The 24,330-nt window shown below is 31.2% G+C and overlaps 2 protein-coding genes across 2 annotated transcripts in view; both read right to left on the bottom strand.

Moving 5' to 3' along the window:
- LOC139524230 (uncharacterized) overlaps positions 1-24,330 on the bottom strand; it is a 99,174-nt gene that overhangs the window by 18,359 nt on the left and 56,485 nt on the right. The gene's annotated exons all lie outside the window — the stretch shown is intronic.
- Positions 1-24,330, bottom strand: part of LOC139524228 (uncharacterized) — a 40,717-nt gene that overhangs the window by 7,141 nt on the left and 9,246 nt on the right. The window contains exons 5-15 of the mRNA XM_071318892.1: positions 22,678-23,478; positions 22,036-22,214; positions 21,277-21,433; positions 20,301-20,383; positions 19,947-19,998; positions 19,584-19,699; positions 18,672-18,827; positions 18,060-18,257; positions 17,241-17,338; positions 16,561-16,726; positions 15,744-15,913 (exon numbers count right to left, since the gene is read on the bottom strand). Of these exons, the coding sequence (XP_071174993.1) occupies positions 15,744-15,913; positions 16,561-16,726; positions 17,241-17,338; positions 18,060-18,257; positions 18,672-18,827; positions 19,584-19,699; positions 19,947-19,998; positions 20,301-20,383; positions 21,277-21,433; positions 22,036-22,214; positions 22,678-23,478 (2,176 nt within the window). The remainder of the gene's footprint in view (positions 1-15,743; positions 15,914-16,560; positions 16,727-17,240; positions 17,339-18,059; positions 18,258-18,671; positions 18,828-19,583; positions 19,700-19,946; positions 19,999-20,300; positions 20,384-21,276; positions 21,434-22,035; positions 22,215-22,677; positions 23,479-24,330) is intronic.

Here is a 24,330-nt window from a genome sequence, read left to right as displayed (position 1 = left end):
AAATGTAACAGTTTAACGTCTAAAATTCAAATTTGTATACTTCAACCTAACAATTTAGTGCTAGTGGAAACAAGAACACCTGAAAGGTTTTAATTCTATTTTTTTTTCATTATGCCAAAATCAGATCCTTTAAAAGTTTTTTTGTGTTCTTATAATGGGTTTTTGTATCAATGCTCAGTATTAGATTGTATAAAGTAGTCAAGAAATATGAAGCAAAAGACTGTTCTTATAAGTTCTTATAATGGTTTTTTTGTATCAATGCTCAGTATTAGACTGTATAAAGTAGTCAAGGAAATATGAAGCAAAAGACTGTTCTTATAAGTTCTTATAATGGCTTTTTGTATAAATGCTCAGTATTAGACTGTATAAAGTAGTCAAGGAAATATGAAGCAAAAGACTGTGTGCTTGCATCATGCATTTGTGTAAAGGGGTTCTGAAAACACTGATAACTTGTACAAAACTCTGTAAAAATTATAATTCGTACAAAGATACATCTAGTACACAACATATATATATGTTACAGTAAATAGGTGAAATTAGGAATTACATGTAATTACTAAAATTTAGGAATTATATGTAATTCCCGATGCACTTAGTAAATACAAGTAATTCCTAAAACTGCCCAGTTATTACCAGTAATTACTAATTTTTAAATGATTTTTTACACCTATTTACTAACTGTTTAAACAATGTTGTAATATGGTTAGCTGATCAAAAGTTATGGTAATACCTACTAGAAGATCAGTGAATACTCTTCGAACGTGATAAACCTAAAATGTTCTTTTTTGTTATTGGTGCATATAAGCTACAAAATATATAGCAAATTAAATACGATTTTTGTGTAGTTACGTCATTAATTATAATGAAATTAGAATTCCCTTTTAGCAGGCAATCGCACTGGTTCTATTTTGTTAAATATGCTGAGAAACATGGTTGATGAGTTGTGCACTTGCAAGTTAATAATTTATTTATAAAAATTAATGTTAAAAATCTAAGATCAGCTATAAGTGATATACGATAAAAGTATTATTTTACAAACTTTACTTCAAGATATTATCTCATGATCATAAACAAGCTTCTGTCCAAGTTTGGTGGAAACCCAGTCATAGTGAAAAGTTAATGTTATATGGCATGAAAACTACAAACAAGTTCATTATAATAAACAAGCTTCTTTTCAAGTTTGGTAGAAATCCAGGATAATTTAAGAAAGTTATTAAAATTTAGCCGCTGATGACCGAACATAGGTTGGTTCGCTATGTCTCGCGTTTTTGCGATAAAAGTCACATGCATGCTCGACAAAAGTGAAAATAATGTCAACAAAAGAGGTGAAATTTTAAGGTGACTTATTCAATCCAAAAAAAGATTAGATTAATCACAAATATCAGACAGAAGAAGTCATTGCTGTCGCTTTGACACATTCCTCATTTCCTTTCTCAATTTTATAGTTAATAGATATAGAAAGATGTGGTAGGAATGCAAATGAGAAAACTCTCATTCAAATAACATATTTTTTTTAAGTAAAACATTGTATGTCAAGATATAGCCTTCAATACTTAGCCTTGACTCACACCGAACAGCAAGCTATAAAAGACTCCCAAAAATACTAGTGTAAAACCGTTTAAATGGGAAAAAGAACAGTCTCCCTATATAAAAACGAATAACTAGGAAAACTGATGAACTATTTAGAAAAAGGTATTTAACTTTTGTCATTCGGCAACTTGAAAAGCAAAATTAATATAAACAATAGGCTCTCAAGATCCTGAATCGCTCACCTGATTTTTTTAACTCAATTTATTCATCAATCATGATTTATATTTTTGAGTTATAATGTATATCAGTGTTTGCTTTAAATTTTTGGTCATATATGCCACAAAATGAATATATAAGTTATGTAGAAAATCATCAGATATAAACAAAATTTGAACTTGATCTGCAATTTTTCAACCAATTCTGAAATCAATATTTTTCAAGCATAAGGGGTAAGTGTGGAGTTAATTTTCAAAGTTCAAGGACCACAACTCTGCACAAAATCATCAGCCTGAAACAAAATTCGAACTTCATCTATTTTGTCTGGATAAAACTTTTTACCAATTTTCAAATCAATATCACTTCATACTTCCCACAAATGTCTGTCTAAATTTTGGATTGATATCAATGTCTTGCATGCCGATTTTTAGGGAGTTTCAAAACGTATTAAACACCATTTTCCAGTTTCGATTCACAAACTCTAAAGAGTATGCACTTTTTATGTGCCTTATATTCCTAAATCCTTAAGTATAAGCCCTAAAAATCCCTATCCCTTTACTTTCTTGTTTGGTATCTTGAAATATGTCTTTAATTTTAAAACAAAAAAATCAAGTCAGTAAATAGCTGTAAAAATGACAAAAATAATCAGTAAATACCAGTAATCACTGAATCAACTAGTAAATACATGTAATTACTAAATTGGCTAGTGATTACAGGTATTTACTGAAATGTTTAGTAGTTACGTGTAATTCCTAATTTCACCTATTTACTGTAACATATATATAGGTATAAACCGTAAATAGCAAAAATGATCAGCAATACAAGATAAATGTTTGAAAGGTGGGTGTATCAAGCAATGAGAAGATTCTTAATGTATGATTTTTATTATCATTGCCGCTTGTCTTGTGGCCAGGATCTTATGCAACACTATCAGTAAACGCATTAGTACACATGATCATATATAATTTTATTTTCTATAATAAATTGACTGAGTGGTTAGGGAAATTCCCAAGATATATCATTCAAGTAAGAAAATGTCACGTAAAATCATTTATATATGCTGGACTAATTATGTTATATTTTTCATGATGATAAAAATGAACTGTTTAAACCAGGGACGAAAGATACCAGAGGGACAGTCAAACTAATAAATCAACAATATACTGACAACGTCATGGCTAAAAATGAAAAGGACAAGCAGACAAACAATAGTACACATAACACAACATAGAAAACTAAGGAAAAAACAACACGAACCCCACCAAAAACTAGGGTTGATCTCAGGTGCTCCGGAAGTTAAAGCAGATCCTGCTCAACATGTGGCACCTGTCGTGTTGACTATGAGATAACAAATCCTGTAAATAGTCTCATTCGGTAGGTCACATATATGAAAGGGAAGGGGATTGTAGTTACGACGTAAGGAACATATCCGATATCATTTGTGAAACGGTTATTCCATAACGGTCAACCAACTCGTGATGGCGTCCGTAAAATTTACGGAGAGATGATTTCAACTTCACCATTTGGAACTCTTGATTTAATAGCTTCCTTGTGAGCAACAACCCTCTATCAAGAAAATCATGATAGGAAATGCAAGCACGGGAATATCGTATCAATTGAGAGATATATACACCGTATGCAGGTGCTGCTGGAATGTTGCTACTTAGAAATGAAAAGCTGAAATCATCTCTTTTGTCGTAAAGTTTTGTTTTCAATCGACCCTCGTTGTCAATTTCTAGATGTAAGTCAAGATATGAGGCCGACTTAACTGTATCTGCTGTATAATCTATCTCTAGTTAAATGGGATAGATGCACTCGACATAGTCCCTAAATTTTAAATTATTTAGTGAAAGAACATCATCTATCACTACAAACTGCTCAGAGTCTGAATTGACCAGTTTTTGTGCTTGACCAGTAAAATCGAGAACACATTTTACTCGACTAGTCTCGACATTGTCTCGACTGTACTTAACTGTACTTAAGTGTACTCGACTAGGTTAGATTCAGCATATCATAGAACCCCAAGAATTCAATTTTTGATGAAATCAAATAATGTTCAATTTTAGACCCTTTAGACCTCAATGTGGACCAATTTCATAACCGGGCCCAAATATTAAAAATCTAAATATGTAGTTAGATTCAGCATCTTGAAGAACCCAATATATTCAATTTTTGTTGAACTCAAACAAAGTTTAATTATTGACCCTTTGGACCTTAATGTAGACCAATTTAAAAACGGGGCAACACTGTGCATTTGAATATTTCTTGTTATGTGGCAAAAACCAAGAAAAATGCTTATTTTGGACCTGTTTTTGGCACCTAATTCCTAAACTGTTGTGACCAAAACTCCCAAAATCAATCCCAACCTTTCTTTTGTGGTCATAGACCTTATGTTAAAATTTCATAGATTTCTGTTTACTTATACTAAGGTTTATGTGCGAAAACCAAGAAAAGTACTTATTTGAGCCCGTTTTGGCCCCTAATTTCTAAACTGTTGGGACCAAAACACCCAAAATCAATTCCAACCTTCCTTTCATGGTCATAAACCTTGTGTTTTAACTTCATAGATTTCTATTTACTTTTACTAAAGTTAGAGTGCGAAAATCAAATGTCTTCGGACGACGACGACGACGGACGACTACGACGACGACGCCAACGTGATACCAATATAAGACCAAAACATTTTCAATTTTTGCGGTCGTATAAAAAGCTAAATGACCTGGGATTCAGTAAGCCTTATATATATCTAAGATAGCTGCATAGTTTGATAAAAATCCAAGTTGATTTGAAAACCTTATTTAAAAAATGAATGTGTATTATCTCTATTTTGTCCAAATTGCAAATCCTAGCTTTTTATTTTACCAAGATTACTATAATTCTTAATTTTTACAGCAATACAAACAAAAAACAAAATGACCTGAGATTCAGTTAGCTTAATACGTATCTAAGATAGCTGCATAGTTTGAAGAAAATCCAAGTTGATTTGAAATACTATTAAAAAAAATAAAGCTCACCATCTCTATTTTGTTCGAACTGCAAATTCTAGCTTTTTTGAACTAGATTAATTTACTTCTTCAATTTTACAGCAATACAAACGAAAAACTAAATGACATGGGATTCAGTAAGCTTAATATATATCTAAGATAGCTGCATAGTTTGATGAAAATCCAAGTTGATTTGAAAAAGTAATAAAAAAAATTAAAGATACCTATCTGAATTTATATCATAATTTTGATTTTTACCTGTTGTAAAATTAAATTCTTTCATTTCAAAGCAATAAATCAAACTACTTTATAAGCTTGAATTTTGTAAGATCAATATTTAATTTAGTTTGAGGGGCTGATTTACACCAGTCAAAACTAAATTTGAAGGTCAAGACTAGTCGAGACAGGTCGAGACTGGTTGAGACTGAGTCGAGACTAGTCAAGACAGGTCGAGACAGGTCGAGCCTTGGTCAAGACCATTTCAGACTACACAAAGATTATCAAGTACTGAATCAGACTAATTAAAGTTCAGACCTAGTCGAGTACATTTAAGTACAGTCTAGACAATGTCGAGACTAGTCGAGTAAAATGTGTGCTCGATTTTACTGGTTGAGCACAAAAACTGGTCAATTCAGACTCTGAGCATTTTGTAATGTATATATCAGAAAGAAGAGTACAGGGATATAGTAACTTCTTATCTTCTTATCTTTCTTCCTAAGAAGTTCCTGTATGAAGTCAGCCTCATAATAATAAAGAAACAAGTCGACAAGAAGAGGGGCACAATTCGTTCCTATTGGAAGACCGATAGTCTGTTGAAAAACACATCCTTCGAACGTCACAAATATGTTGTCAATCAAGAAATCAAGCATCTTGATAATGTCAGTTTCAGAGTTTTTTTTGTTTGAATCAGAGTTATCTTTTACAAAATAGGATTTATTTTTTCCTAAGACAAGATACTTGTATCTTCGTTGGCCATTCTTTTTTATGAAACAAAGCAATACCAACTCTTTCAATTTGTCTTTTAGTTTGGAATGAGGAATACTTGTATAAAGTGTAGAAAAGTCAAATGTTTTAATACTATTACAAGATGAAAGAGAGTTAGATTGTATGTACTCTAAAAGATCTTTGGAATTTTTAAGTATCCACATCTGATTCACGCCACCTCTAGAATATGCATTTTCACAATAACTTTGAAGCCCGTCTTTGATTGCGGATAAAATAGATGTTAATAATTTAGAAAGAGGTTTCGTGCAGCACTTGGAAGACCCAGCAATATACCGTTGTTTGTAGTGACATTTATGCAGTTTAGGTATCCAATACAGTGATGGAAGATCCAGTTCATCATCTTTGGTTGAATTTCCAAAGGAACATAGAACAGACATATGATTATCCAGGATTTCCTCTTTGGTAAATGTCGATGAGGGTATATGTTGGGTTTCCAAGTGAATTGTCAATACCTAATTCGTTTATCAAGCAGTTAATGTAATGAGTTTTACACACAAAAACGATGTTGTTTGAGGCTTTATCTGCGGGGACAGCTACATATTTATCATGAAGGTAGGATAAGTGTTTTGCAACATTAGGGTCTTTAAAGATTGACGTAGCATGGGCATTGATAGATCCATTCAGTTTCTTAATTCTGATTTGTATCAACGACCTCACTGCCTTAATCCGTTCGGAAATAGTGTCTACATCTTCCTTCTCACGCTTAGTCCATTGCCTGGCATAATCCTCGACTGAATCCATATAAATTTTAAAGTTGTATTTCCAATTGATAGATATTGGCTAACGATATTTTTGACCTTTCGATAACACATTTCGTAGGGAAGTGATATTAACAATGTTGAGGTCACCGGTAATAACGTGGCCAGCCGGATTATATGGGAATTGTCAACTAGCGCAAGTGCAATCAGGAGGTTTAGACTTGAAGTCGTCAATACTAAGATCCTGCAAAACGTGTTTATAATTGAAAAATTTAGCTGCAATAGGTTTGGTATAGTAATAAGAAATGATTGGTACAGACTGGTCTTTGCAATAAGGAGGTATTATTATTATTATTTTATTATTATTATTATTATTATTATTTATTATTATTATTATTATTATTATTATTATTATTATTATTATTATTATTATTATTATTATTATTATTATTATTATTATTATTATTATTATTATTATTATTATTATTATTATTATTATTATTATTATTATTATTATTATTGATGCACTCGTTGTGCCTTTTTAATATGGGAGTTATGATTTATTCTATTACACTTAATACGATGATTATTAATATATGTTTTAGTGTGAAACTGATAACTATTTTTGGCTTAGACGTGGGACCAGGGTAAAACAAAATGGCACCCTGTCACAGGTAATCTTCCTAACATATAAACATGATGAACGGTATAAGGAATAATGAGACAACTTGTGGTTATCATTCATATTGTGTTTTTAACTTTTCAAGATTTGATTCGCGCTTTCTTTATAATTTCATGAACAAATCATACTTCATTACTATTGTTGATCGTAAACTATGCACAAAAGCAACCAATCCACCTTAGTATCTAGGAACATATCATCAACAACATTACCATTCTATTTATCCGAATTTTAAAAATAAATTAGAGATTTTCAATTTGGATACCTGAGTTATTTTTTTTTTAAAGATTTTTACTGAACGCTTCAAATCTTCTTTTATTAGCAAATATTTTTAAACTTGTAGTTCATTTGTATCCCAGACAACATGAGTATGTTGGCCCAACATTGGCACAACGTATATCATTGCATTGGCCCATCGTTGTATTTTAACGTTGGCCCAACGTATAAGTGCAAAGTGGGCCTACGTTGGCCCAACACGATGGCTTCATGTTGGCCCAACGTTGTACGGTTATATGCAATACATAGAGCCAACGTTGGCCCATTGTATGAAAAACGAAATCCATGTTGGCACAACGTTGGACCAACGTAGAAATATCTTTTCTTATGTTGGCACTATGTTGGTCCAATGTAGGTATTTCTCATTTTTATGTTGGCAATACGTTGGTCTATCGTTTCAACCAAATTACAATGGATGCTGCATGAGGAGCTGTATATGATAAATAGTCCGGAGCGCATTTGATCTTTTTTTGTATTCCAAACTGCCAAAGTTTAAGGTAGCAATTCTGTATTTTTGTATTTCCCATTGTTGTTACTGTCCTTGTTTTTTTCATGAACTTTGCCTCTTTAATTTTATTTATTGTGTGACGCTAAGATATTTCTTTGGCAATGTTTGATGGATCGACCAGATAAACTCTGTGTCATTTGGTGTCTTGTAAAGAGTTGTCTCATTAGCAATCATACCACATCTTCTTTTTTCATATCAATTTCATTAATTTCTTTAACAGAACAAATGACGTATGGCTTATGGTTAGGCGATCATACAAATAGTTTTTTCGGAGATGTAATTTTAGTTGTATTGGTTCCAGATCCAGAATGAAAATTAAATTATTCAGAAGATGAAACTTTATTTATTCTAAATTTGATATCATTGGTCGTCACCACGAGTAGTGTCCTCCTCAATTTGAACTTCAACAGTGTCATTATTATTTATATATGTTATTTTTTTCCCTTCTCTGTTTCTTGCCACCTTCTCTGTCAAGGCTTAAGCGCCGCCAATCTTTAGCTGCATCATCTATCTCCTTATCCGAAGACTCTTTACAGCTATGTTTTTTTTCTAACCGACTCTGTAATAAAGTTATAAGTAAACTTGAACTGTGTATTTGCCTAATGCATTCGTGCGTAATCTCTCTTCTAGATATGTAATATAAATTAATGTATATTCTAAATAGTTTAAACACTATTTAATACAAAATAAAATCTTAAATAACCATTTTTTTTATATTGGTTATTTGTCTAATGGTCAGAAATTCATTAGTATTAGACGGATTTGTGGGTATAACAAACCCTTATTACTATTATTTCAGAATTCGGTATCATACTTTATATATTCGTAATATACATGATATATAAAGAATAATTTAGATGTGTATTAATGAAGTTATATATTTGATATATAAAAACACTGTTACACATTCAAGTGTGTGTATGATCAGGTTTCACAAATATATCGTATCTGTTTGCATGCGATTTAGAAATACAATAAAACTAACGAATTCATTTATATTTTAATGAAGTAGAAATCATTATACCACATTTTTGAAACATTACGGAATAAGGTACATCTTAAGACAATTTTATTCCATTAACTTCGGTAATGATCATACATGTTGTGGTTATAGATTTATATAACTTACCATTTGTTTGAAAATACTAATGTTCAGTGGCAAATATTTCATGATAATTGATAGGATTGAAATGATTTAAAATCTAGAAAATATTTCGCCCGAAACGTATAAACTTCAAGATCAGCATTATAAAATGATAGAAATTAATATATGTTTTGATTTTTAACAACATCCCTTAGATTAAAAAGTCATATTGTATTTGTCATTCTGAATCGTATAAAAATATCAGATTTTTTAAAGTTACAACTTACATGTTATTATCTTTCTCTTTGAATCTCAGATGACATGATTTTCTCTTTTTGTTTTCTTCGTATCACTGCTTTCTTACAAATACACAACAGGAAATAATCACAAAAGTGACCATCCCATTACATTCAGATTTCCTATAAACTTAATTACCATAGCAACTATCTTTGAAATTTGTCGAACATATGGTCAACCTTATCAGATTGGGCTATATTAACAGACTGGCTGTATCAAATATCACTCTGCATATAATTGCTATTATTATTATGTTTCACAAAGTTTAATGAATAAGGTTATTATAAATAATGATTGCAATAAATTTGAATTTTTAACCAGGCAATCTATGTTTACGAAATACATTTTTTTTATTACAGTTTATACTGTAATGATATTCCAGTATAAATTTTACCTGACTTATATATAGAGTATAATATATGATCACGCAACGTTGGGCCAGCATTGGCCCAACATAGAGTTGTAAATGTAATTTCAGTTGATAAACACTTTCGGTATAACATTAACATTTCATAAAGCCTGCTGCAATCGAAATTATCCGCCTCCCAAGAGAAATAAAGCGTAAAATATAAATTTGCGACTAACGGACCAACAATTTGCCAACGTTGGGCCAATGTTGTGAAGCCAACACCAACGGTCGACCAACGGGCCGACCATTTGCCAACGTTGGCCCACTGTTAGTCTGCTGACTGGGATATATAAATAAATGTTTGATAGTAGCTATTACCTTAGACAAAAACGTGTTGATATGATAACAGATCACCATAACTACAATAATCCGAATTTTAGAGAAACTGCTTATGATACAAATAGTATCACTTACACTTATGCATTACATTAGATATACTTTTCATCGGGTACATATATATTAGTTATTAAAGACAACGCTGGATGTGTCAACTGTGTAGGTAGAATTGATAGCATTTTAATATGTGGGATATATTGATGGATTAAAAAACAAATCATGACAATTGTTTTATAAATAAAGCCAGAAGAACTGAAAAAAATAGAATTGAATGTTTGCATTTTTGTAAGAAAAAATATAGTTTTTTTTTGTTTGAATTCTTTATCGAATTAATGTCTTACGAATATTCTGTACACCTATTTGTTTTTGCAATCGAAATTAGAGATTTTCAATTTGGATACCTGAGTTATTTTTTTTTAAAGATTTTTACTGAACGCTTCAAATCTTCTTTTATTAACAAATATTTTAAAACTTGTAGTTCATTTGTATATATAAATAAATGTTTGATAGTAGCTACTACCTTAGACAAAAACGTGTTGATATGATAACAGATCACCATAACTACAATAATCCGAATTTTAGAGAAACTGCTTATGATACAAATAGTATCACTTACACTTATGCATTACATTAGATATACTTTTCATCGGGTACATATATATTAGTTATTAAAGACAACGCTGGATGTGTCAACTGTGTAGGTAGAATTGATAGCATTTTAATATGCGTGATATATTGATGGATTAAAAAACAAATCATGACAATTGTTTTATAAATAAAGCCAGAAGAACTGAAAAAAATAGAATTGAATGTTAGCATTTTTGTAAGAAAAAATATAGGTTTTTTTTGTTTGAATTCTTTATCGAATTAATGTCTTACGAATATTCTGTACACCTATTTGTTTTTGCAATCGAAATTTATATTTAACTGATTTTAAAAATAGTTAAAGGGGTTTGCTTCATTTTTTTTAAGTCACATAATTGCACATTTTAGATATTTTCGTGCATCATTATCATTTGTAATCTCCAGTTCCGGGATAACATTTTCAGCCGAATCTATCATGTGACTTCCATCACCACGTGACAAAACTGTATGCATCGTCATTTCCAACACATCTTGAGCAAACGGTGAAAAAATTTGATTGTATACTGCACAAAATATTAGGGAAATTAAATTCTAATAAGATGGTCATCCTCCCACAGTCGTACGTGAATCACGATTACATACTTACGGAACAGAAATTATTTCTATACTACCCTACATAAAGACGATTATACATACATGTATGAAAGTGCTGGAAACTTTAAATAGGGCAGGGATTCAACCGCGCCTTGTATTTGTTAAATGACGTCATAATGGCGTGCGAAATTATCGATCTTTTCTAGTGAAAGACATGATTCCAGAAATGACGTATTCTTTCGATCGAATATTCAATTTGCTATTTTTTTGAAAGATTCAATTATTTTCGGTAGTTCATTTGATGTAATACGTGTGTTAGTATGGTTCATAAAAAAATCCGTGATGTTACCAATTGGCGCACCTGTTACAAGTCGGCTGTACTAAACGCTTGCCGAATTATAGGACTACATGGTTTTTTTTCTAGAGGACATTGATTTTATAAACTAAGGCGGTAAACTCACAACCTGAATAAGTAATGTTCAATCCTCAGAAATCTTAACGAAAACATTTTCAATTTTTTATTTACATATTTTGTTCATTACAATGTCTTTTCTTAACGAAATAAATCCGAATTGTAAGCCGTCAAGTATCGAAATAACCTTAAGTCTTAGAAACCTGTTGTTCAGTTGTCGTCGTTTGTTGATGTGGTTCATAAGTATTTCTCGATTTTTATTCGTGATTTTCCTGTTTGAAAATTTTTACACTTTTTGGAGCACTTTGTAACTTGCTGTTTGTTGTGAATGAAAGCTCCGTATTAAATACCTTACTTTGACCTATCATGGTGTTCGTTATACACATTTTTCTTTTTGGTAGAGAGTTTTCTCCTTGACACGCATATCACACCTGCTTATATCTATGTGTTTTGTATTTTCACAGTGAAATATATATAATAGTATTTACACATGTAACGTAATTACTTTCATCAATGTGGTGTATCAAAGTGTTTACCCAGTGAAAAGATCTGGAGGACAAATTCTAATCACATTTATGAAGATGCGCAAATCATAGAACCAATTGTGCCCCTCTTCTTGTCAACTTGTTACTTTATTATTATGAGGCTGACTTATACAGGAACTTCTTGGGAAGGAAGATAAGAAGTTAGCAATATCCTTTAATTTTACTTTCCGCTAAATAGACGATGTTCTCTTACTAAATAGTTCAAAATTTGGTGACTATGTTGAACGAATCTTTCTTAAACTAGAGATAAAGAATACAGCAGATACAGTTAGGTCTGCCTCATATCTTGACTTACATCTAGAAGTTGACAATGAGGGTCGGTTGAAAACAAAACTTTACGACAAAAAGACATTCTTTCAGCCTCCAAATTGTGAATTTTTCATTTCTATGTAGCAACATTACAGCAGCACCTGCATATAGAGTATTTATCTCCCAATTGATACGATATTCCCGTGCTTGTATTTTCTATCATGATTTCCTTGACAGATGGTTGCTGCTTACAAGGAAACTATAAAACCAAGAGTTCCAAATGGTGAAGGCAAAATCATTTCTTGTACATTTTTTCGGACGCCATCACGAGTTAGTTGACCGTTATGGAATAAAAATTTCACAGATGTTATCGCATATGTTGCTCATGTCGTAACTACAAACCGTTTCCCTGGTAACCACGAGTGACACTACCAAATAAGAATATTTATTGGGTTTGTAACACGACAGGTTGGAACAGGATCTCCCTACCGGAGCACCTGAGATCACCCCCAGTTTTTTAAGGGGTTTGTACTGAATACTCTTCAGATTTCTATGTTGTGACTTGTGTACTATTTGTCTGTTTGTCTTTTTATTTTTTAGCCATGACGTTGTCAGTTTATTTTTCGATCTATGAGTTTGACTGTCCCTCTTGTATCTGTCGCCCCTCTTTAATTGAAAAACACATCGTTTGAGGATGTGACTGCATACATTTCGATACTGTTTTGAATCAGAAAGCCTGTGACATTGTGAAAGAAAATTATAAGACTATTCAAGTTTGCTGAGCAGTAGACATTGATATACTATCAAAGCATACATATTGTATCGTATTTATGTTTTTCTCATCGTCGAAGGGAAACACAACATAATAATTTAGCTGTATTTCGCCAAACTTTTAGGAATTTTGGTCCTCCATGCTTTTCAACTTATTACTTTATTTTAATTTGTCAAGAAAGTGATTTAATTTTGATGAGTCTCCTTAATAAATAGTTAAACCACGAATTATAATAATTGTATTCCGATTAGTTGAATTGATCGATACCTGCACGTGTTTACATGAATCTATTCGATAATAAGGTGAAGTATGATAACATGCATTAGGAACACCATTTTTAGATAATAATCGAGCAAATATTAACTACAATCTACAATAATGTATTACCCTGCGTTTATATTCTTCAAATGGACTATATTCGATACTAAACATTTCTGGAATTTCTCGCTACATTGAAGACTTGTTGGTGACCTTCTGCTGTTGTTTTTTTCTATGGTCGGGTTGTTGTCTCTTTGGCATATTCCCCATTTCCATTCTCAATTTTATTGTATTCTATCTTCAGTATTATACAATTGATTCTATTGTGGGAATTTAATAAAATTCAACCAAAAAAATTATATATTTGTTAAATAACATATCATGCATATGTTACAAAGATATTTTTTAAATATCTCTAATTTTTTTTAAAGGAAAGTTCATATGGAAAAAGCATTCAAATTGTTCTCGGCCTTTACTGGTATTGTTCAATATACATAAAGTAAACCGATGTCTGGTTGACTATTTTCCGAATATCATTTTGTCCCTGAATAATGTTATTTGAATACACATAGCATATTTACAAACAGTGTAGTTTGCGTCTGTATACAGTCTAAATATGTGCATACACAACAGTCAAATAATCGTTGTCTTCCGGTGGTGAAAATAATTCGCTATTTGTAGCAGATTCAAAATCTTTATATGACTCACTTTCGATGCCTTCATCTACAGCATTGGCGGTTGGTGTATGCAAAAAAAAGTATGTGCTACTTTCTCTTGAAATATCGCGGAAATTATCGTCATCTGCTGTTTTGCCCCTTTCGGATTTCGTTTCATGATACGTATTTTCAGCATTGCATTTTGCTGGTGTCATTAGATTATTTGAAGACGAACTCTGTTCCATTCCTTGAATGTCTATTGGCCTTATTTCACATGGTGTTGGAGATTGTTTCGAAATGAAATTGATAAATTTAAAAGCTTCCGTTTTTTGCGAGTTCTTTGGTAGTGTTTTGATTGATGCCTGGTTAGGAAAATCAGAACGGAAGTAACTACTACTTGCTTCCGACGAATTGCTACCGTTTAATCGATCTTCCTTGAATACTTGGTTCAAGTCTTCATTGATGGATTTGGTATTTTCTTTGAAAACAACATTATCACCATTTATATAACTTGCCGAAGTTTCATTTTTCGAGGTGTCGTTAGGATGATAAATAACATCTATGATCGATTTATCTGTAGTTTTTGCATCCGTAAATTGATAATCGTTCATGTAGTCATTTTGATTTTCTGATGAAATACTATTTACACATCTAAAACCATTTTCTACACTTCCATCGCCAAGGCTGTCATAGTTTTCACTATCGATACTGTTAGTGTCATTTAAAGGTTCATAATCCCCTTCTAGTTCAGAATCCTCGAGCTCATCGTACATTTCTTGGTCGGAGTGGTTATTCACTTCTGGTTTTGACGACCTGAAATTGTGAACATGAAATGTTAATGTAATATACTAGTAAGTATTTTTTATGTCTAAAATATATTCATATGAAATGTTTATCTAAAAGTTTTTATCACCTTGTGACAAGAGTGGTACAGAAACAATGTAAAAGCTACATTTCTGCACTATTTTATGAATATCAGACATAGAATATTGCCATGAACACTTGGAAATGGTTTCATAATTTAGATCATAAAATTTTGTAATATTTTGATTGAGTCCATGTTTACATCAATAATGTTTGATCATGGAATGAGTAATGATGAAAATATTCGGGACTTCCATATTAACTCATAACTGTATAAACTACATTTACATGTATCCATTTGTCGAGAAACAATTTAAAAATGTTAAATTTTGAAAGAGGTCTGCCATTAGATGTTACCGGGTCGGTTCGGTACAAATCGATTGAAGTTTTTCAAACATTTGTGAAATTGTGTTGTTGATTTCTTTTACAATTAGAAAGTAATACTGAGAAAAAAGAGTTAACAAGGAGAACAATAATACAGGAAGAAATGCTTGGACACAAAGGGTCAAGTGTGAAACCGTTATCACGGTACGGTATCATGTTTCGAAACTCTTTTTCTGTGGCAAAATTAAAAGAAAAACATTTCAGATGGTAGAAGAAATAATAAGCCTTACCATTGCTTTCAATGACAATAGAGCAATAATTTATTAACAGCTCAAACCAAAAATTTTAATGATCATTTTTTGTTTGTTTTTTGTATCCATTCATGATTGGGTTTTTATAATGAACAAATGTATTTGTCAAACAATGATACTTCAAATTGTATTAACGACCATGACTTACTCCATCTTTCTCATAATCTCCATGTTGCTACTTATTTCTTTTAGAATATAATTAGTAGTTGGTCTGCGTGTTCTGTCTCTATTCCAACATAGCTTCATAATGTCGTACAACCAATCAGGACAAACGTCTGGTTGCATTGGGACTTCTCCGCTGTATAGGGTCTTCAGTAACTACAAAATACAGATGTCAGAAAAGAGATGGTAAGCCGAGTGTATTGTAGTCTATATCGTCATATGGGACTTTCTATATCGCATTGCAAAGTTACACTCTGTTTGGAAATATAATTTCTTGTGTATGTGCGTCACCGTGTTTTGTCTACATGTTTCCGAATTGGTGATATATCAGTTGACATCTTCAAACTAACACCAAAACGTCGTCGTTTGTGCATACAATTTACTGTAGAAATTTTAAAAAATGGTAGTTTTTTAAGCCCTGAAACATGTGAAAGTCTTCAAAAAAGTGTAAACCTACTTTACATCAATCAATTACTGATGATATGTGTCCAACATATGTTGTAAGACCTTTGAGTACGTATTTTGTACATGACATACATACTTATACATCATGTGTCTAATTTTGAACCCAAATATGTGCAAGCCAATGGTATATAAATACCTTAACACGTTGAGAGATATCTATTAATGAGAAAAAACTTCTTTAAAGTATCGTTAAGTTTTATAACGTTTGTATGTGAGATGAGCTCTCACAAGTGTTGACATTCATAGCTCACCCCCGCTTTATTCTATACATGTTTATTACATTCATTTTCGTGAATAAAAGTGCACCTATTTAAAAACCAATGTCTATAAATATCTACCTCAGAAATGGAAACTTTTGCAAACGGTGCACATGCTAACTCGCTAGCCATGTTGTCATGTTGATGAACATCAAGCGCCATGTAAAGTTCATATATTACCATTGCCAGCATATATATATCACCTTCCTTGGAGTATTGACCATTTTGAATAACCTCAATTGGTAACCTATTTTAAAAAGAATCATATGTGAGATTGTACGAGATCTTAGTTTATGGTTACACTCACTGTTTTCAAATCAAAACAAATACATGTATATATATATTTAGACTTGTGTTTATTTTGTCAAAAGCTAAGAAATGACATGTTTCATGTATAAAGAAAAAGGTTTTCTCTATCAGAATGTTAATTTCATTTCCTAGAAATTGTAAAAAAGGCACCATTGCTAACATGAACACAGGAAAATTTTAAGATATTGAAGCAACTAATCGAAACAAGTCGCACCAAGCTATGATAAAAAAAAAACTATTTTTCAATTGATCTATGTATATATTTTTATATGTATTTCAAAAATTGGTCTTTGTATATATATTTTATGTATATTTAAACAATTGTAACATATTCTTGTTTGTAAATTATTTATGATTTGCCATAAATTAATAATACAAGAAATAAGACTGAAACTGGACGTTTAGATTTCAGAGCAAATATAAATAAAATATACACAATATAACGTTCTCACCAGCGTCTCCTGTCCTGTTTGACTTCATCAATGATACAATCATCCAAGACGCCATTTGAATCAAACCACAACATTCGACCAAGTCGTGGCATAGTTATCTGTAGTTGTAAGTAAATTGATATAAGAAAAAAGTAAAATCACAAATTAACTGAAAATTCAAAACGGAAAGTCCCTGATGAAATAGCAAACTGAAAAGCGAAAACATATCTCACGAATTGACGACGACAACTGCAATGTTTCTGACTTGGCACAGGCATTTACTTATGTAGAAAGTGGAAGATTACACCTGGCCTGATAGCTAGATAAACATCTCAACCGTATGACAGTTGCATACACATATATATATTCTCGTAGGAACTTCACATTATCGATCGTCAGTTGCATGTATTTACTTTTTCTAAAAAAAGGTCGAATCGCATTATATTAAAATGAAAAATGCAGAGCCCTGGTTATAGTTTAGTACTTTGCTATAATGTTTCACATATTTAAAGTTTAAACACATATCACAGTTCTGATCTACCTTTCCTTTCACTTTGGGTTTTCCTCAGAATTAAAGTTTCGCCGCTACGACATGTATTTATACTGGTAACATTCCTTATGTCTCTATGAAACATAGAGATCATATATAGCAACAACTTAGTAAAGAAAACAAAATATCTAGGTACATTACATTTCTCACTAAAAGATTGACAGTTTATAAAACAGCTATATTTTTAAAGTGCAACCTATAGTCAGTTGTTGGTGGTGCGTGAACAAAAACAGTCATTACCTTAATAAAGAACACAACTGTTACATTTTAGTGCTTTTAAACCAAATTACCTCCTGATTTATATCCAATACGAAGATATTATCAGCACACAGATCTCGGAGTATCCAGTTACGCTTCTGCATTTCACCAATAAACTTGACTAGATTGTGTACTATCTTCAGGTATGCAAATTCATTTTCTTCAGGATCACCATAAAAATGTTTGAACGCTAGTTCTAACAGATTTGTACTTTTATGAAGTTTGTATTTCTATAAATAAAAATATTGCCAATTAATTGCTGAACTCGTAGAATTTGTACATCAGAAACCATTATAAAGTCTTTTAAATATAATGATACTTACAATATTTCCTTCAGTCAATAATAAGGTATTAATTCAACAATAAAAACGATCTATATTGTTAAAATTCACAACAAAGCTACGGTGCTTTAGATAGTGCGCTTTCCATCCTTTATCCAATTACAAAAAAAACACATGTATTTATACCACACATTTATTTTCGGATTTTAATAATGTTTAGCTTTAATCTATCGCTTTTCTTTGAATAGTTCGGGATTTTTTTATGTCTGAGACAAAAAAAAAATAATTCAACTATTCCTATTTTCTCGATTTCTCAAATCATTCAAGACATTGTTTCGTTTCAGTTGGTGGTAAGATACTTACAAGTAAGTATTGATAATTCCCAGGTATATTTCTTCTTTCCTCTCTACTTGGAGAATCTAACATTTGAAGTACCTCTGTACTCGTTTGTTTGTCGAGATGAGGTAAAGACTGGATAAAATCGACAGTCACTGGTTCATAAACCGCAATGAAACTGTGCTGATAAAGTAAAAAATGTTGATAATATATTAAGCAAAGATCATAACTGAAGTATTATTTGTAATTTAAAGCACCCATCTTCTTTCACACGATGTTGATTTTTTTATTCCCGTTCTTTTCTAAAAAAAAAAATACTACAAAGAAAAACAATGTGTACACGTGTACAAGTTTTCGTTGCATAATAGTTTTCAGCCAATCGTAAAGTATATGTTTATCAACAACTAATACATATTCTCAAATATGCACAATTTTATGTGATACGGTATATAGCATTTCAAGAGAGAGTGTAGACTCATATGCGCAAAGATTAGATAAAAATGTATCGTTCTAGAATTTTATTTCAATCTCCATTGTTGGTATTTAAAACATTATTGATTATTACCTTTTAATATTAAACAATTGAGAATAGAAACGGTGAATGTATCAAAGAGACAACAACCCGACCAAAAGGCATAAATTATCTGACGGCCTTTATCAGAAGAACATAACCCGTATCATGCTTACAACTGGTTTAAGCAAAGTTCTGTTTATTTCCGATGCAAAAACCTTTTGAGTGAACCAATGTTAATACCAAAATATGCCATCTTTAATGACGTGACAACATTATCTTTACTATATTCTTTTTAAACAAGTCTGTTTAAAAGTTTGGTTACTTTAGAGGTGAATGCCGACATTTTGGTGATTGTGCTTTGATATTTTGTCTTTCGATGGTGGTACATTCATACTTTTTTTTTATAATTCTATCCCTACATGTACCTTTGCTTGAATTAACGGTTTGTCCGCTGCCTTTATGTCCGCTTGTGTAATCTGTAGTTCGTTTAATATTCGCCTTTGTGACGTTCTTAAGTTGAAATATGATTTTCTGATTACATCTGAAAGTCAACCAAAAAATTTAAACACAACAAAACCCATATCATCGTTATAATTTTTAAGAAACAGCAAATTATTTTTGAGAAACATTAATATTTCTTAGTCGTGAAATATTCTAACTTTATACAACTAGAAATCTGTTAAAACACAATCTATGTTAAATATCGGAGCAAATTTATTCATGTACCTTACCATGCATCATATATTATTGTATTCAACTAAAAAAGAATAAAGGAAGATAATACATACGTCTGTTCTGTGTGTTATTCTGTTTAAGCTGTTTAAATAAGGAAGGCAGCCCCTAAAAAACAATTGAAATATAATATCTTTTATTCAAAATGTTCACTTTTATTGTATATTTCTTCGGCCTTTTAAACTTTTAAAACTTTTGTGCCAATATAAACACCATGTGATCTTCTAGATAAAACAAAAATTAATATCTAATTTTGAAATTATAGTAAGAAATAATGCTCGAAATAATATGATATTATAAAAAAAACCACATTAATTAGAAAAAAATCATTCTCTTCATCGATCATAAGATACTCAACAGATTCAAATATTCATAAATAAATCGATATTCAGAAATATGGTTAAACATACCCTTTCAGGTACACCATACCGAAGATCTAATTCAGGGTATTTTTTGTCTTCCACAAATATATGCGATATCAGATTACGTCTTCCTAAAGTAATATGATAACATAGTTACAGCATTAATTTAGATATGAACAGAATATGAACATGCGTGATATATACATAAGAAGATGTATGATTACCAATTATTCAACTATTCTTAAGAGACCAAATGACGTGGATATAATCAATTAAAGGTCACGAAACGGCCTTTAATAATGAGCAAAACTCATGCAGTATAAAAATTCTGTATGGTATTCATTATAACAGCAGTAGTGCAATAAATCAGATTTTAGATAGAAAAAAAAATCTATGAAGAGCCTTGGTATAAACATGGTTCCGAGAGCTCATTCATTAATATTCCTTGAAAAATTCGGCTTGTCAAATTGAAACACAACAACAAAATAAAACAACATCTTAAAAGAGATACAAATGACACAAAGTACCTTTTTAAAACAACTCTTGATTGAAACTAACAAATACATCGTGCGTTCTCGGATTAAAATAGTTGTTAAGGACTTATCAAAGATACCAGGTTAACGACATACAAGTGTTCGTCAACATAAGACTTATCAGTGTTTCTCGAATCTAAACAATTGCTAAATGAAATCAAATGTTACGAAAATGAAAAGCATTGATAACAAAAAAAACTGTTTAAAAGTTGTGCCAAATACGCCAAAGGCTATCTAAACCTGGGGCTAGAAAAACTTATGATTAAACGTAAACAGTATTTTAAAATTTTATGAAAAGTAAAACATAAAAAGATATATATCCATGATATTTTATGTCATCACAAAAATGTTGCAATATTTTTAGACAGTAACAGATTGCAGATTAAGATAATGTTTTGGGCCTTATCTGGATTGCAATTGTAATGAATCATAACATGTCATTTAGTATTTTTTTTTTTAAATTACTTTACTAAAATGCTGATGAATGTTACCTCCGTTAAGAGAAATTAGTATACTGTTAAGTAATTTTCCTATCCTACATATATCTATACGATCCTCTGGTTTCGTCATACAACATCCTATTATGATATCATGTATGTCTTTTGGGATGCATGGCCATTTCTGTGGCTTTAAATCTTGAAAAACAATCTGAAATAAATACAATAAAAACCATCAATTATACCAGGCCTTGAATTTTGTAGACAATCTCAAAAGTAATCAAATTAGTCTGAAAGACAAATTAAATACGAAGTTGAAGAACAATTAATTTACAACCAATAATTTTTGCAACATGAGATTTGGCAATTACTAACTGGGAGAGCAAGAGAAAGACCTCAACTTTAAGATTAGCTTTTGTTTAACATTTTATATTTACTTCATGGAATTCTGTTTTAATTTGGTTGGTAACGATTCTCGAGCTTTCTCTCATTTGTATGGTTAAATATTTTTATCAATTTAAATCATTATATGTTAGAATGCAGTTTATTAAATCATTTTGTGTGAAACTGTTAATAGACTTACGAAACGTTGTGTTTTTATGTGAATTTATAAGACATTGCCACCTATTTTAATGATGTCACAAAATGAAATGCAGAAGAATTGAAGAAAATTTGACGTCTTAATTGAATTTCGACCAATTATTTGCCGACAACAAAGTTTTCTCTAGAGATGAGAAATATATAAATCACACCAAACAAGAAAAGTGAAAATAGCATGAAACTTGGAGAAATATTGTTCTTATAGCTACTCACGTATTCTAACAGCTGTTCAGTTGGAGTTCCATACACTTCAGTGTAAGGATGGCAACCATGAGTGAACACTTCATAAATAAACTGTCCTATCATCCACGTGTCTGTTTTAGTATCATAGTGGTCCTCTAAAATACTCTCGGGAGCTGACCATAGAACAGGAATCTGAGTGTTTTCTAAATCTACATACACAAAGAAAAGTTCTTGTATATGTAGTTATACTTTTATGGCAAAGTAGCATGGCATTAGAAATCATTATGGCAGATCAAATATTGTTTCTTGTGAAGAACACATTTTATATATTTTGATATATGTATCCACTTTTTTTCTTTGCAATTTCATAAACTATACTAAATATGTCTTTGTATCGAACTACCAGATGTGAATATATTTCACGCCACATTGTCCCAGAATAATCCATTGTTGGGAGAAATAAGAACGATAAGACCTCAAATTCTGTGAATGTTCAGACTTTGGGAGAATTTAGACAAAATAACAGATATTATTCTCCCTTAAAAAAATTCAATTCCGTTTTTTCTACATTTTTTGTAAAAAGACAAAACAATTACTGAATGAACTTGCCTACTGTTGTAAGGGAAAATCATTTGAAATGTGTAAATAAATGAAAAATAATATACAAATAACCTGATATAAATCCAGTATTATTTCCCAAAACCTTTGACACGCTGAAATCATGCAAAACAACATTATTTTTCCTTAGGCTAAAGGCAAATGTAGTCACATTCCGATGAATAACTGCCTTGTTGTGGAGATACCCTACAGCATTTACAGCATCTGCTACCATCGTTGTTAATTCTCTGTAGGAAATCCATCTGAAGACTCTTCTTGCATCTAAAAGATGTGCATTTAAGTCATAATCTATTGACTGATCTGTTATATAGAATATTGGTAGAGGTCTACATTGAAATGCAATCAGTTGAATCAAATTATGATGAACCTTTTCATTTTGCAGATGTCTAAGAATATCAAGAGTATTCAAATGTTTTCTGGTTTCACCTTTGTTTGCTTTATATTTGTAGTCTTTCATGCTGCCTTCACTTATACAATGAAGTGTAGGAATCAGAGCATGCAGAACGACATTTTTTTCTTCAGATACTGTCCCTGCAAACTTTACCCATGACGGTTCTAATCCCACATTGACTGACTGATGGATAACTCCGTCTATCTTGAAGTTTATCACCGATAACTGGTGGACAATATGTTTGCTGACCTTTTCTCTTATATCTTTGGACATGTGCTTATTCGTTGAATATAAGTATACAATGTTCTGCACAATGTCTTTTGATTCTTTGAAGAGTAGTGGTTCAGTGAGATTAAGAATATGAAGTCTGTCCATTTGACTGATCTTTGTGTTATCGATGAATAAATTTGAAATCCTACACAACTTCATCTGATATTCGGCTGTTGTTCTTGGCAAATGTGAACCTGTATATTAGAATAAATTGATTTATAAAATGCATCAAAACGTATCGGGAGTGAGAGAAAACAATATTTTGTCTTGATTTGTTGCATCTTTTCATATCTTATTCTAACCTGTATTATCCAATACATATATGCCAAAAAATGTTTTGTTTAAACATTTTAAAACTTTAAATCTATATAGTATTTTATAAATTAAACGGGAACTCTACAGTGATAACTGATACTTAACAAAACTCAACATCACCAATTCTTAAAGTGCTGCTGTGCTTTGAATGCAGTAGTGGCAAACAGAAATGTAGTCTTTATTTTGTTATCTAGATAAAGGCAACGCCTATACAACAATTCCAAATTCTTTTTTATTGAGTGAATTACGCCAGTTGACCCCAGGCGAATCAGTGCAAAAAGCGTCATGGACCAACCAACGCTTACCTTATAACTGATTTGAATGCAGTAGTGGCAAACAGAAATATTGTTATCTAGATAAAACTATCCATCTGCAACTTAGGGATTTTTTGTGTCATTTTATTCAAAAGACAAATTACAAAAAGTTAAAAAATGTTGCTTCAGTATCATGATCTTTTCAAGAAGACGCAATATAATTTTGGGTTAAGATAAAAACATAAGCATTTTATCTTTTAAATGAAAAGTTCATGCAAAGCACGAACAATACCTAAATAAAGCATTGCTTGTTTCCAGTTTTGTTCTGCCAAAAAATATAAAGCACACCAAAAGTTCCCATTTCCTTTTTTATTCATGCACATATAATATGATTTGATACCTGTTTTCGTTATATCTACGATAAGTGATAAGATAAAATAGGATAAAAATAAATAAACATGGCTGTGCATTATTAAG

Source organism: Mytilus edulis, chromosome 5 (genome assembly GCF_963676685.1).
Source record: "Mytilus edulis chromosome 5, xbMytEdul2.2, whole genome shotgun sequence".
NCBI lineage: Eukaryota > Metazoa > Mollusca > Bivalvia > Mytilida > Mytilidae > Mytilus > Mytilus edulis.
The sequence above is the reverse complement of the archived record's forward strand: the minus strand, read 5'-3'. Positions and strand labels throughout refer to the sequence as shown.